At 41.3% G+C, this 14,112-nt stretch overlaps 1 protein-coding gene across 1 annotated transcript in view; it reads right to left on the reverse strand.

Annotated features, from left to right (window-relative positions):
* The window catches only part of LOC139942556 (MAM and LDL-receptor class A domain-containing protein 1-like), a 112,769-nt gene that overhangs the window by 43,175 nt on the left and 55,482 nt on the right, over positions 1 to 14,112 (reverse strand). Inside the window, exons 68-83 of the mRNA XM_071939397.1 lie at positions 13,767 to 14,029; positions 12,929 to 13,019; positions 11,955 to 12,092; positions 10,659 to 10,764; positions 9,643 to 9,790; positions 8,584 to 8,821; positions 7,628 to 7,960; positions 6,723 to 6,839; positions 5,507 to 5,647; positions 4,585 to 4,841; positions 4,008 to 4,092; positions 3,423 to 3,551; positions 2,466 to 2,627; positions 1,873 to 1,973; positions 1,227 to 1,391; positions 860 to 950 (exon numbers count right to left, since the gene is read on the reverse strand). Of these exons, the coding sequence (XP_071795498.1) occupies positions 860 to 950; positions 1,227 to 1,391; positions 1,873 to 1,973; positions 2,466 to 2,627; positions 3,423 to 3,551; positions 4,008 to 4,092; positions 4,585 to 4,841; positions 5,507 to 5,647; positions 6,723 to 6,839; positions 7,628 to 7,960; positions 8,584 to 8,821; positions 9,643 to 9,790; positions 10,659 to 10,764; positions 11,955 to 12,092; positions 12,929 to 13,019; positions 13,767 to 14,029 (2,565 nt within the window). The remainder of the gene's footprint in view (positions 1 to 859; positions 951 to 1,226; positions 1,392 to 1,872; positions 1,974 to 2,465; positions 2,628 to 3,422; positions 3,552 to 4,007; positions 4,093 to 4,584; positions 4,842 to 5,506; positions 5,648 to 6,722; positions 6,840 to 7,627; positions 7,961 to 8,583; positions 8,822 to 9,642; positions 9,791 to 10,658; positions 10,765 to 11,954; positions 12,093 to 12,928; positions 13,020 to 13,766; positions 14,030 to 14,112) is intronic.

The raw sequence follows: 14,112 nt of genomic DNA on the forward strand, positions 1-14,112 counted from the left end.
ACATAAGGTTCATCGCAAATACCAAAATATCAAAAGAGGGGGGTGTTGAACCTAGACGGGAAGGTTCTTGAAATAAATAAATAATTTGACAATGAGAAAAAGAAGTTTGAACTTCTCTGGGTCAGTTTTAAACTGTGTAGTTAAAGTCTTACTCACACTCAAAGATTGTTCTTAAAAGAACAATCTTTGAGTGTGAGTGTGAGTAAGACTTAAATTGTTTGTTTATTGCAAAGAGCAAAATATCAAAAGAGGGGGCTGTTGAACCCACAGAGATATGTAGGTCATGCGTACGCACTTCATGCATGACAACATACAACAGGGTCGTCGAATGTCCCCTCTGCCTACCCATAATGCATTGCGGTTCTGCATCATGATAAACCTTATGTCATGGAGTACGTTTTGGTGACCCCAACCAAAAACTGTTTCTGACGTCATAACCAAAACGGTAACCAAGCTCACAACTCGGTTATCGTTCAGTCTGAACAGCAGAACCGAAGACCAACAACCGAAACAGTTTTTGGTTGGGGTCGCCAAAACGCACTCATGGTGTACATGTATGAAGTAGAATATGTAGACTTTATGGGTAATTGAACCTTGTGAGTAACTTTTCTTCTGGAGGTGTGTTATTAGTTATACCAGTTAAAAATGGTGCATTAACATGGACATTTGGACAGTGACCTGTTTCTGTTAAGCATTATTCTGTTTTGCTTAGCTAGTTATAGTGCTTTAAGCGGTTGGCCCCAGACCGAAGTTGTAATTTAAAGGCTCTTCCGAATTGGGAATCGAACCAAGGAGGAGGGACTGAAGGCACAGAATGACAAAAACCTGTTTTGATAAGCGGGAGTCAAGAGACACTTACCGGTGAACAGTTTACAAGTCGGAGTGAAAGAGGTGTCATCAATTGCAATGTCTCCATATGGACCGTCTCCTGCAACTCCTTCTAAGATCACCTGCAAGTAATAATAATAGTAACTGTACGAGGCAACTTTTGCAGGCAACTTGGAGGCAACCAACTGCAGTGCATGCTACAGGACCACTTTGGTAGCGCAAGTCATTTTTAAAACATTTCTTTTACGATATGCTTTTGCAAACTGACAGTTTAATTATCTAATCTGTTTCAGACGTCAAACTCTTCATGTACTTAATTCAATATAATTTGTTTCGACAGGACTTTGAAGCGCCTAATTATGCAGATATTATGAATATAACCTTTGACCTACTCATACCTGGAATGGTGTTGTGAATGTGAATTTGACATCAATTCTTTCCCAGTAATCTCCAGAGTGACCAGTGCGAGTGTAGTGCGTCGTCTCAATTCCGTTTGTCTCTGTCCAGGATTTCACACGTACTGTGTTGATATCGTGACCGTACATGTAGAACCACAACCGAAGCTGAGAAAAGAAAAATTATATTTGGTTTAAATTTCGATGAACGACAAGATAACTACATGTATGAGACACAGTCATCCAAAGTCAACAGACGTTAAGGGTAGAGGCTTGCTTTGGCAAGTAATCCAAAATTCAATGACCGTAAAAACATATTTGGTGAGACGCACTTAATATACAGCTGTTGGTGTAGTGGCTGGTACCCACAATCAAAGCTTAACGTGAGACATACGCATATATGGAGGGCGCTCTTCATGTGGGCTGCCATATTTTTTATTTTACTCTCAAGTTTCATTTTTAAATCCATCTACATCCGTGTCTATATTTGCTGTAATTACCTTTCTTGTACCAAAGTTGCATTGTTTTTACTGCCTTCATTGTTTCATGGTGTTCATGAACCCTTTTTGCCTGTAAAACTTTTAAAGCTATTTTGCTTATATTTTTTTAATTAATTAATTAATTATATTTATTATATATGTATACCTACCTCACAGGTTTGACCAGCTGGTACAGGCTGCAGAGGAGCGAACGCCAAACGAGCTCGATCGTTCAACTTGGCCGAACTGGAATCAATGTAGATGAAACTTCCTAGAATGTTATTGATAAAAAAGACATTTCCTTTCAACAGGGAATTTTACGACAGAAACTTGTTTCTGGTCAGGGTAGTACAAAAATTTTAAAATTCATTCTACAGAGTGGTACCAAAAAAAGAAATAAATTTTAACAGCAATTTTCTCCTAGTTGTTGAGTATATTTAAAATATTAATTTTTAAAGCACAAGTGACAACAAAATAAGAGCTAATCAAATTTCTGCTCTGAGATATGTTGGTTTAAAAATGCCTTGAGGCAAACTTGTTTTTGTTTTTTGTCTTTGAACATATCAAATTCAGGAGCTCAGTCAAGCGGATGGAATACAGCCATACGTTGAAAAAAGTGTGTGCCACATAGTTTTGTAGCATATTCAACGACATCCTGATCATTTCCATAGAAACAGAGGATCATTACTTTTTACCGACCCAATATATATTTTGCACTTAAAGAATGAACCATTAAATAAAATCAATTATTAAGTTTACATACCTTGATTTGTATTGGTTGTATGATCCCTCAGTGGTCCAGTAGCGTATCCATCCTCCGTCGATCCACTGGTCCTTGACCACTTAAAGGCACTGTTCTCAACCGGTGTCCAATCACAGAAGCTGGATTCAAAGTCGCAGCGGGTGTAACGCGCACTGTCAGAATCTGTGAATACATATTATACATTATGGTTTGGTCGATGGAAAGTCAAGCTTAAAGGATTTTGGTACCTTTTCAAAATGTCCATAGATTTACATTATTACAGGGTTTGAAGATAATGATAGTGGAAAGCTTCCCTTCAAATATTACTTACTGATGAGGTGCTGTAGTTTTTGACAAATGAGTAAAACAATGTCATGAAAATACGTCTGTAAATTATTAAAATAATTTTCGTCTCATGAGACAAAAATTATTTTCATGACATTGTTTAATCATTTCCCAAAAACTACAGCACCTCAACACGTAATATTTTCAGGGAAGCTTTCTACCATCATTATCATCAAACTGTGTAAGTTTAGTGTAAATCTGTGGACATTGTGTTTTTTGTCCTTCAAAAGTTACACAGACCCTTTGAAGGTCCTAACTACACACATGTATAAAACATGATTGGTAGAGCTGACAAAATAGTTAGACAGTGTTGGTATTTTGTGTGACCAATCCCCTGAAGGCATTACACAGGATTGGCTTAAGGACCTTGTTGACCTTGTTGAAAAATGGGTTGAACATAGACAGATTGACTAGAGCAGGATTTGAACAAACGACCTACTGAAAAATGGTCCGGTGCTTTACCATCTAAGCTACATGTACATGTATATGATAGTATTATGTAGCCTTAGTATTGGCGCTCTCCCTATTTTGTCCAACATCTTTATTCAGGGTGCCAGTCAACCTGTAACTGTTGTATAGCCAGTGATCACACCTATGAAAACAAATAAAAATAAAAATAAAAAAATGACTTACTGCAGACAGTCAATGCTTCATCCGAGAGATCTCCGCAATCATCGCTGAAGTCACAGATACGACTGTTATCAATACAAGCCGTGCTAGCACAGCGGAACTCAGTGTCTCTACAACTGCCAGGCGATGGCTCTAAAAAAAATCAACAAAGTCAAAACTAATATACTTCAAATTTTACAGACAGTAGGGGTGGTTTTAAAACCTGATGTTTGAGCTTCGGTTATTGGTAAAGCACTTCCGCATTTTCGGTCCAACCAGCAAGTTGACGGAGGTGTTCAACCAAAACATAACTGAAATGTAGGTTCATACAGGCTTTGTTTCAAATTGACGAATTTTATAAATCAACCAAAACTGATTACAGAAATCTTTTAAAAACCTTGAACAAAATCAATCCAAATGTGTTGACAAACTTTATCTGGTTACTTAAGCTCTCTTAAAGTGTTTCAGTCAGTGAATTTAAAGACAGAAACCTATTTCTGGTTATCTATAAAATATCTTCTTTTGATGCAATTAGCTATTCCAATAAATGTCTGTTCATTTGTTACATCAGACCCTCTTCCCTGTCCCTAATGATTGATGGAGACTTACGTGGGATACCGCAACCAGTAAAGCTGATGTCATCAATGGCGATATCTCCTTCCACAGTGAAGCTACGATATGCTTCGATGATTACCTATAACAGACAAAACCATCAAGTACTTATATTAGACAGTGTTAGAGTAATTAGTAAACTTGCGAGTACAACCATGTATAATTCTCTTTTGGGAGGAGTGTTGGCTCAAAAAATTTGTAGTTTTTATTTTTATTTTTTTGAAATGGCTCACATTGCTTGTTATTTTCTAAATGTTTTTTTAAAAGAAAAATCTGCAGATGGCTGTATTGACCCGCATTGACCCCTTGCAAAATGGGTGTAAATTCTGTTGTGAATATTTTGACTGTCAAATGGACAGGAGGGGGGGGTAGGGTTAGGTGCTTGTAAGTGCGCTGTGCTTTTTAGCTTTAGACTCCTGCAGTCTTGTGGAACTTTCTCACAAATTAAAGCCATCAGTAATAAAAATAGTAGGTCTAGAAGATTGGTTGATTGATTGAATGAAGAGCTGATGGATCGCTTGATCAATTAATTGATCGATCGATTGATGAATTGATTGATCGATCAATAACTTACATAGAATGAGTCATGGATCCGCCCAATAGGAGCAATGCCTTCCTTCCACCTGTCCCCTTGATCGCCAGAGATAATGAACGGCACCAAGAAGTAGTACGATTCAGCGAGGTACACCTGTAGAGTCCCAATGTCTTGTCCCTGCATGTGGAACCAGAAACGCATCTGGCAGCTTGCGGCCGAGTTGTGGAGGGTGGGGCTCTCAAACTCTGCCCACCCCGAGCCTGTGTTTGCACTTGCCGCACAGTACATGTAGTAACCTGTAGATTATGTACAACATGTGATGCATTAGTCTTTAAAATCAAATTAAACAACAATTATTTAACCACTTCCTTACTACAGGCAACTTTAGTCAACTGTACTCTTTTCTTAGCTCACACCAAAACAAAATTCACCTTCATAATCACTCCATTTCTGACATGTTTTTACAAAGGCGATGCGGCACTAGAAATATGGGTCAATAAATAACTGAAAATCAAAATTCAGTTTGTATCATAAAGCCATTGGACACTTTCGGTAAACAGTATTGTCCAAGGCCAACACTTCGTGTATCACAACTTCAATATCAAATAACAAACCTGTGAAATTTTAGGCTCCATCGGTCACCGGAGTCAGGAAAAACTGGAAAACCCCACCCTTGTTTCTGCACGTTTCGCCGTGTCATGACATGTGTTTAAAATAAATCCGTAATTCTCGCTATCTAGAACTGATATTGTTTTAATGTTTTCTCAAAAATGTAAAGCATTTCATGGAACAATATTTCAAGAGAAGTCTTCACCATAACCTTCTGTGAACCCTGAAAGTTATTAGAAAATCTGTGAACTTTATTTTTGTTTCTGTACCAAAAGTGTCCAAAGGCTTTAAAATATAGATATATTGTCAAATAAACAAGTACAAAACAAATGAAATAAAAGTTGTAACAAACCTTTGTCTGTGAGTGTAGTGTGATCGTACGTTGGTCCAGTGTTCTCATTGGGCGTTGCTCCTTTGTGTCTCACCCAATCATAGGACCCGCTGCCGTAGTTCTTCCAGTTACACTCATCGGCCTCAAATGTGCACTGGTGTCCTGATTTAAAAAATGGACAAACAGAAGAGTCATGTCATGTGAGGCAATTTACAGGCTACCAGGGAATATTTGAGATGAACAAAAAAATCACATTTAAATTTTCACAAGATTTACTTGGGGTACGTGAGACACTGTTACAAAGACACATTTTTTTTAAATTTTATTTTAACCCCTTCACAGTCTGTAAGGATGTAGGCATGGGTATCATCCTCTAGAAGCCTAGCCTTGCTCAAGGCAGTCGAATTATTCACTCCGAAAAAAGACCGCCGCTGTATAAACACCCACCCGTATTCACTGTGGGTAAAACCCACCCGTATTCACTGTGCGTAACACCGCACGACACGATGCCCCCGTACACTATCCGCATGCGGAGGCCGTCAGGCCGACAGCCTTGTAGGATCTGTGTTGAAGCCACTGACCTCATTACTATAATAAGCGAAGAGTTCCCACGGTCAGCTCATTACCATAATGCCCGCGAAAGACGAGGCATGTTTACCTCACACACCACCACGGACGCATGATAGGGTCCAAAGGTCGTGATAAGGGAAGTGCGTGATTGGACGTCAAAATGAATAATTCATTTGCCTCACATCCTGTGTTGTCTGATAGGTCTGACGAACGATATACATATTCATGAGCTGCATACTAGCATATCCTCGAGCCCCCCCAATTTCGTCCACTATTGGAATTTTTTCAATACAACACATTAAAACGGGAAGATACAGATCCGACAAGGCTGTCGGCCTGACGGCCTCCGCATGCGGTTAGTGGTGTACGAGTGCGATGACTTGTGTGAACAGTATTCGTGCGATGTGACAGTGTGTATACGGGTGGGTCATTCGATGTGATCGCACACACCATGCACAGGGTATACGGCGGTGGGTTTACAGCTGCGTCTTTTCAGAGCGAATAATGCGACTGCCTTGAGCAAGGCTACTAGAAGCCTGGCTAGTAGAGCAGATTACCTTCACAAGCAATTATGTAAGAATATACAAAGATTGACTTTAAGCACTGTTTATATTTATTTTTAGACAATACAAATATTCAAATGTTTGCATATATTAGCATAACTTACCACACTGACTCTCGTCTGTTCCGTCTTTGCAGTAGTTGATGAAGTCACAAGTCTGTGAATCTGAAGCGCACATGGCTGGATCGTCGGCGCACTGCGTAACACACGGTGGCACAGGATCTGATGACCAAACGAAATAATAACAATAATAATAATAGCACTCTTATTTGCCATCTCTGTGACACTCACGGCGCTTCAACATAAGGCAGTGGACATTATTGGTAATTACTCAAAATAATTGTTAGCATAAAACCTCACTTTGAAACGAGTTATGGAGAGCTGTTGATAGTCTAAAACATTGTGAGAAACGGCTCCCTCTGAAGTAACATAGTTTTCACGAAAGAAGTAATATTCAACGAATTTGAAATCAAGCATCTGAAAGCACACAACTTTGTGTGACATGGGTGTTTTTTCTTTCATTATTATCTCGCCACTTTGACAACCAATTGAGCTCAAATTTTCACAGGTTTGTTATTTTATGCATATGTTGAGATACACCAAGTGAGAAGACTGGTCTTTGACAATTATCAAAAGTGTCCAGTGTCTTTAAGTATTTTCCTGCAAGGTATTGTGGAGCTACATTTTTGAAATACAAGACCAATACATAGCACCATGTAATGGGTTACACGAGGTGCCGTGGCGCAATATGCAGCCAATTAAACCAAGAGCACCGTTTTGGGAAGTTTTTGAAGCAGGACTCTAAGCCTGTGACGTTCTGATTAACATGCTGGCGCTCTACCAACTGAGCTAACTAGCCCTAATATTTTGTCACAATCTTTAGGGCTATCTCAGTTGGTAGAGCACTGGCACGTTAATCCAGAGGTCCCAGATTCAAAGTCCTGAAAACAAGTGGGAAAAATTGAAAAAAATTATAAGAGGTAGGATAAGCAATTTCTTAAAAGTCTTACCTGGGCATTTTCCGTCCGAGATGGCGAAATCATCCAGCGCAATGTCTCCCTGATGCGACGTACCAACCACTCCCGACACTATCAGCTCAAATGGAAATTTACTGTCCGGCACGACATGCACCCTGGCAAGACGCCACTGGTCACCCTTATCCCCAGAGGCTGTGAAGATGGTCTGACTCGGCCAGATCTTCACGCTGAGCGTTCCGATGTCTCCACCGTACATGTGGTACCAGAACTCGAAACAGTACTCGGCGGGTTCGAAAAATGCCGATAAGAGGTACGCGGTGTCGCCCTCTTTACGAGGGGAGGAGCTCTCGATGAAGACGTAGGTTCCTGAAGATGGAAATAAAAGTGGTTGTAAAAGATTTGTTTCAGAATGCCGATAAGAGGTAGGGGGTGTCGCCCTCTTTTCGAGGGGCGGAGCTCTCGATGAAGACGTAGGTTCCTGAAGATGGAAATAAAAGTAGTTGTAACAGATTTGTTTAAGAATGCCGATAAGAGGTAGGCGGTGTCGCCCTCTTTTCGAGGGGCGGAGCTCTCGATGAAGACGTAGGTTCCTGAAGATGGAAATAAAAGTTGTTGTAACAGATTTGTTTAAGAATGCCGACAAGAGGTAGGCAGTGTCGCCCTCTTTACGAGGGGCGGAGCTCTCGATGAAGACGTAGGTTCCTGAAAATGGAAATAAAAGTAGTTGTAACAGATTTGTTTAAGAATGCTGATAAGAGGTAGGCAGTGTCGCCCTCTTTACGAGGGGCGGAGCTCTTGATGAAGACGTAGGTTCTACTGGAAATAAAAGTAGTTGTAACAGATTCGCTTCAAACAGACCGCTTGTCTTTTTTTAATAGGAGAGCCAAAAGGAGGTTGGCTGTGAGGGAACAAAATAATGTCAGTATTTTTTTGGTTTACCCGTTCAATATTTTGCCAAACTGTCCCTTTAGGAGGCTTCGTACACTTACCATATTCACTGCCCAATGTGTGATCCATTTCCGGCCCAGTCTGATACGACAGCGTAGCTCCCTTCTGCCTTATCCAATCAAAGTTGTCCAAGTTAAACTCTGCGTTCTTCCAGGTGCAAAGGTCACCGGTTTCAAAGTTGCAGCTGCCGAACGGGAAGCATGCGCCGTCCCGCAGTCGGATGTCGTCGATGGCAATGTCGCCTTGCCAACTTGTGCCACGAACGGCCTCAAAGATTATCTGTTGATCAGTTTGAAAGTAAACAATTGTTTAGTCAATGGGATTTGTGGGTTGCATGGTGAAGTATCGCAGGTCGCAGCAATAATGGTTAAGTGTCTCGCATAAGGACACAAGTATCACAAATCAGACTCAACCCACACTCTGCCAGAAACTTCAGAGCTTAAGTTGTGTTCTTATCCGCTCGGCCACAACTCCCCCACTGAAAACCAATCCACATACATGTAGTGCCCAGAGGTGGAAGGGGAGGAAATAATCCATCTTCATGTACCACCCAGGCAGCTCAGATCATCCGACACCAAGCTTCTACACATTCCACTAACACGCCACTCATGGGGAGCCCGATCCTTCTCACACTCTGACCGAGCAGTATAAATTGAACTCCCCACAAATCTCAGACAAGTCACTACTTATACCAACTTCAAAACTCATTTAAAAACTAAATTTTAAGCTTAAATTTTCACCTATGTAACTCATTATAGGCCCACTTGTTTCTGCATATCTCCTGCGCCAGGAGTGTCTTTTAGACAGACACGCCGCAATCCACTAATAAACACGCCACTCATGGGGAGTCCGACTCTTCTCACACTCTGGCCCAGCACTACCAAACAAACTCCCCACAAATCTAAGACACGTCACTACTTATACCAGCTTCAAAACTCATCTAAAAACCAATTTTTGTGCTTAAATCTATGTAACTCATTGTAGGCCCACTTGCTTCTGCATCTCTTTTGCGCCAAGAGTGTCTTTTAGACAGACACGGCGCATTATAAATGGTCACTATAATTATTTTTATGCCCGACCAACCAAGTTTGGACCCTTACCTGGAAAGCTGATATAGAGTCGACGGTGACCTCAGCGACATGCCACTCCTGCCAAGAATCGTAGTCTCTAGAGAAGATGAGGTTGTAAACATCATTCGCTTTCTTGTACACATTCAACGTGCCGATGTTGTAGCCATAGTTGTAGTACCTGTCAAATAAACATAAATACAAATAAATACAAAAATTGACCCCAAATGCAATTGTTATACAGTCATAAATACCTGGGACAGTTTATCCATTTTTGGTCAAGTGGAGCTCATGTGACAATTTCCGATCATTTTCGAAATGAGAGTAACACTTTTTGTGTGTCTTATAATACACGTATCATACATGAGACATTTTCCTGGATGTCATCTTTGGTGCTGAAGATGGGGATAACATTAATTAAGAGCTCAAGGAATCTCAAATACATAATAATCATAATGATAATAATAATACAGCATTTTTACAGTGTACTTAATCTGTAAAATATTCAAAGGCGCTGGTCAAAGAACAAGAAGAAAACTTCACTCAATATCTGCAGAGGCTAATCTGAAGAGACGGGTTTTGAGAGAATGTTGGAATCGAGAGATGTCATGTGTGTTCTTTAGATGTTGAGGCAGAGAGTTCCAGAGGCGGGGTGAGATGTTACTAAATGCCCCATCCCCATAGCTGGATAAACGGGTCAGAGTATATAGCACATTTAACAACAACCCTATCAATGTGCTTTACAACAGTGCCCTGGTCACTGGGCCAATAGCATCCCTTTAATCTTTATCAACTCCCTGGGTATACTTCAGCCCGAGTTGCTGTGGCACTCTGAAGGCTTTTTCATACACAATATCAACCTCTACCCTCACAGGTACCCATTTATACCCCTGGGTGAAGAGAAGCAATTATAGGAAAGTTTCTTGTTCAAGGACACATGTGTCAAGACCGGGATTCGAACCCACACTCTGATGACTTAAATATCAGAACCTGAATTTGATGCTCTTAACATCAAAAACGTAACTAGATTAGACTAGCCAAGTTCTTACCAGAACTGCAGACATCGACCGGGTGTCTTGGAGTACTTGGGGCTGTCCAGCCTTGTCTTATCACCAGTGACTTGTGGGGAAGACATCTCAGCATACATGTAGTGACCTGTGATAAAAAAAAACCAATAATAATTATGGTTGGGGTTGAATCAAGCTTTATAGATCCGAGTTGAAAGTTCTTATCCTTGATGATGTCTTAAAATTAAGGTTCAAACCACATTGCAAACCTGTAAACTGCAAATGAGGGGTTGAACAAAGTAAAATTGACTAGAGGGGATTTGAACCAATGACCTCCGGATTAACGTGCCAGCGCTCTACCAACTGAGCTATCTAGCCCTATATTGGCAGTCTCCCTGTTTTGTCAATATCTTTGTTCGGGTGTGCCAGTCAGCAGCCATACAACCGTTAACTGCTGTATAGCAAGCGATTCGATTAAACTGTTGTAATGAGAAACTGATGATGTTACAAGGCAGGACAGCCACTTTAAGATGAGGGCTACGTACATGTACATTGGACTGATTTGTCGGTTGCAACGTACTCCTGGGGCTGAAACAGGGTTACCCCCTTCACAGTCCATAAGGATGTAGGCATGGGTAGCATCCACTAGGAGCCACCTACTCCTGGGGCTGAAACAGGGTTACCCCCTTCACAGTCCATAAGGATGTAGGCATGGGTATCATCCCCTGGAGCCACCTACTCATTGGGCTGAAACAGGGTTACCCCCTTCACAGTCCATAAGGATGTAGGCATGGGTATCATCCACTAGGAGCCACCTACTCCTGGGGCTGAAACAGGGCTACCCCCTTCACAGTCCATAAGGATGTAGGCATGGGTATCATCCACTAGGAGCCACCTACTCCTGGGGCTGAAACAGGATTACCCCCTTCACAGTCCATAAGGATGTAGGCATGGGTAGCATCCACTAGGAGCCACCTACTCCTGGGGCTGAAACAGGGCTACCCCCTTCACAGTCCATAAGGATGTAGGCATGGGTATCATCCACTAGGAGCCACCTACTCATTGGGCTGAAACAGGGTTACCCCCTTCACAGTCCATAAGGATGTAGGCATGGGTATCATCCACTAGGAGCCACCTACTCCTGGGGCTGAAACAGGGCTACCCCCTTCACAGTCCATAAGGATGTAGGCATGGGTATCATCCACTAGGAGCCACCTACTCCTGGGGCTGAAACAGGGTTACCCCCTTCACAGTCTGTATAGATGTAGGCATAGGTACATCCACTTTTGGTCAGCGTTTTGGGAAAGGCAGGTTGAAAGGTTTACATCAAAAACTTACCAGCTGGCGTCTGGTAGGTGTGATCATGTGATGGTCCCGTTCCGTAACTAGGGGTGTGACCCTTATGCAGTTTCCAATCAAATTGCTCCGTTTTGTCTTGGGTGTATCCGCACAAGCCATTTTCAAAGTCGCACAACTCTGTTTGAAGAGCAAAGAAAGACAACATATTACACTTGTCATTTGTGAAACCAGTGCAGCATTTCATTTTTTTTTTTTTATAGCAGTTAGGGTGCTCCACTACAGGAGGGTCTTACCTCCTCTGGCTGCAACCCCCATTTGTACTTAATTTAAATTTATAACAGTATTTATATACTTGAAATCATCATTGTTGTATTTTTTGTTGTACAAATGGAAATAAAACAAACAAACAAACAAACAAACAAACAAACAAATCATTAAACTTTCCACAATTTTTAAAATGTATATGAAGCCATGTTGTCACTTCATTCAACACAGCAAAGAAGAATAGAAAGTTTGAATTGAAACAATTTTGAATGACTTTCTCGTTTTATGATGAACCTGTATTATAATGAATAGTGGCCGAGCGGTCATGGCACTGGACTCATTCTGGTGTTTCAGGAGAGCGAGTGGTTCTTGTCCGTGTCTTGACACACGTGTCCTTTAAGCAAGACACTTTAAGTTGTGTCCTTCAGATGGGATGTACATGTAAAGCTATGGGTCCTTTGTGTTGTGCAATGCACAAAAAAGAACCTGGAACACATATTGTAATCCCTTCTCATAACCACAAGTGTGCTCTGTTATTTTCTGTACTTTACACAAATCATGGGACCTACACCTTTAAATACATCACATCCGAAGGACACAGCAATAAGGGTAAAGTGTTTAGGTGTCTTCCTTATGGACACAAAGTGAAGAACAGGACTCGAACCTACACTCTGCTGGTCAGAAACACCAGAGCTTGAGTCCAGAGCGCTTGACCACTAAGCCACGCCACTCCGGACAAGCTAAATTACCTCCTGGTGGACATATTCCAGTATGGAACTTGATGTCATCGATGGAAATGTCTCCCATGTAGCTCGGTCCGGCAGTTCCTTCCAGAAGGACCTGTTGAAATGGACAAGGGGAAAAAATACTGAGGTAAGAAAAAATAAAAAAACTTCATAATATCAAGAGCTCATATGCATCATATACAAAAGTGTAGCCTTTAATAGACTTTCCAGGGGTCGATTTCACAAAGAGTTAGGACTAGTCCTAAGAGATATCAAAAACGTACAGCTAGTCCTAAGTTATGACTAGTAACTCGTCCTAACTCAAGATAAGACTAGTCCTAACTCTTTGTGAAATCCAACCCTGGGTATTTAATCACAATTATAAAAAAACAAGTCCAAGAACACAGCACATAGTTGAAGTTGTCCATCTGGCCACCTTGGCCTAATTTCATAGAGCTGCTTAGGTAGAAAATATTTCTGCAGAAATGAGCAGAATACCACTCGCAAATTGTATGTGTGACATGATGGTTTGGCCGGTAAACTTATTCTGGTAAGCATGATTTTGTTGTGCTTAACTCCTTTTTTTTGTGCTTAAGCAGCTTTATGAAATTGGGCCATGGCATGTGGCCCTCCAGTGGAGGGCAACAATGAATGACCCAGGGAGAGTAGTAGCCAGAAGGCACACCAGGGGATAACAACTGTAGTTCATAAAAAGGAGTCAATGGCTCTTCCAAATCTCATTTGATTTTTTGGTGACAACAAACCCGCTACAGAAAGCGTGGATTTGGGAACTATGAGGATCCTGCGAGCGACCCTCCAGCTCCAACGCCTGTACATTTCCAAACAAATGTTTTAACCATACCTGATATTGTTTGGTTTCTGTGAAGTGCACCTGTCCCTGGTTCCATTGCGGACCGAAGGATCCCATCTTCTGCCACACCAGCGTCTCTTTACTGTCATCAAACGTCTCGGTGTAGATGTTCAGACTACCGATGTGCTCGCCATACATGTGGTACCAGAATTCCATACAGTAACCAGACTGCGTGGCGTCTTTGAAATACTCGGACTTCAATCTGGCGACATTATCCTTTGTTTGTGTGCTGACCTCGATGTAAACATAGTGCCCTGAAAACACAGAAATAAAATTAGTAGGATTTAAAATTAGTAGGATTTAAAACTTGGTGGGAGTATGTTTTGTTTATTCTTCA

This window comes from Asterias amurensis, chromosome 10, assembly GCF_032118995.1.
Source record: "Asterias amurensis chromosome 10, ASM3211899v1".
NCBI lineage: Eukaryota > Metazoa > Echinodermata > Asteroidea > Forcipulatida > Asteriidae > Asterias > Asterias amurensis.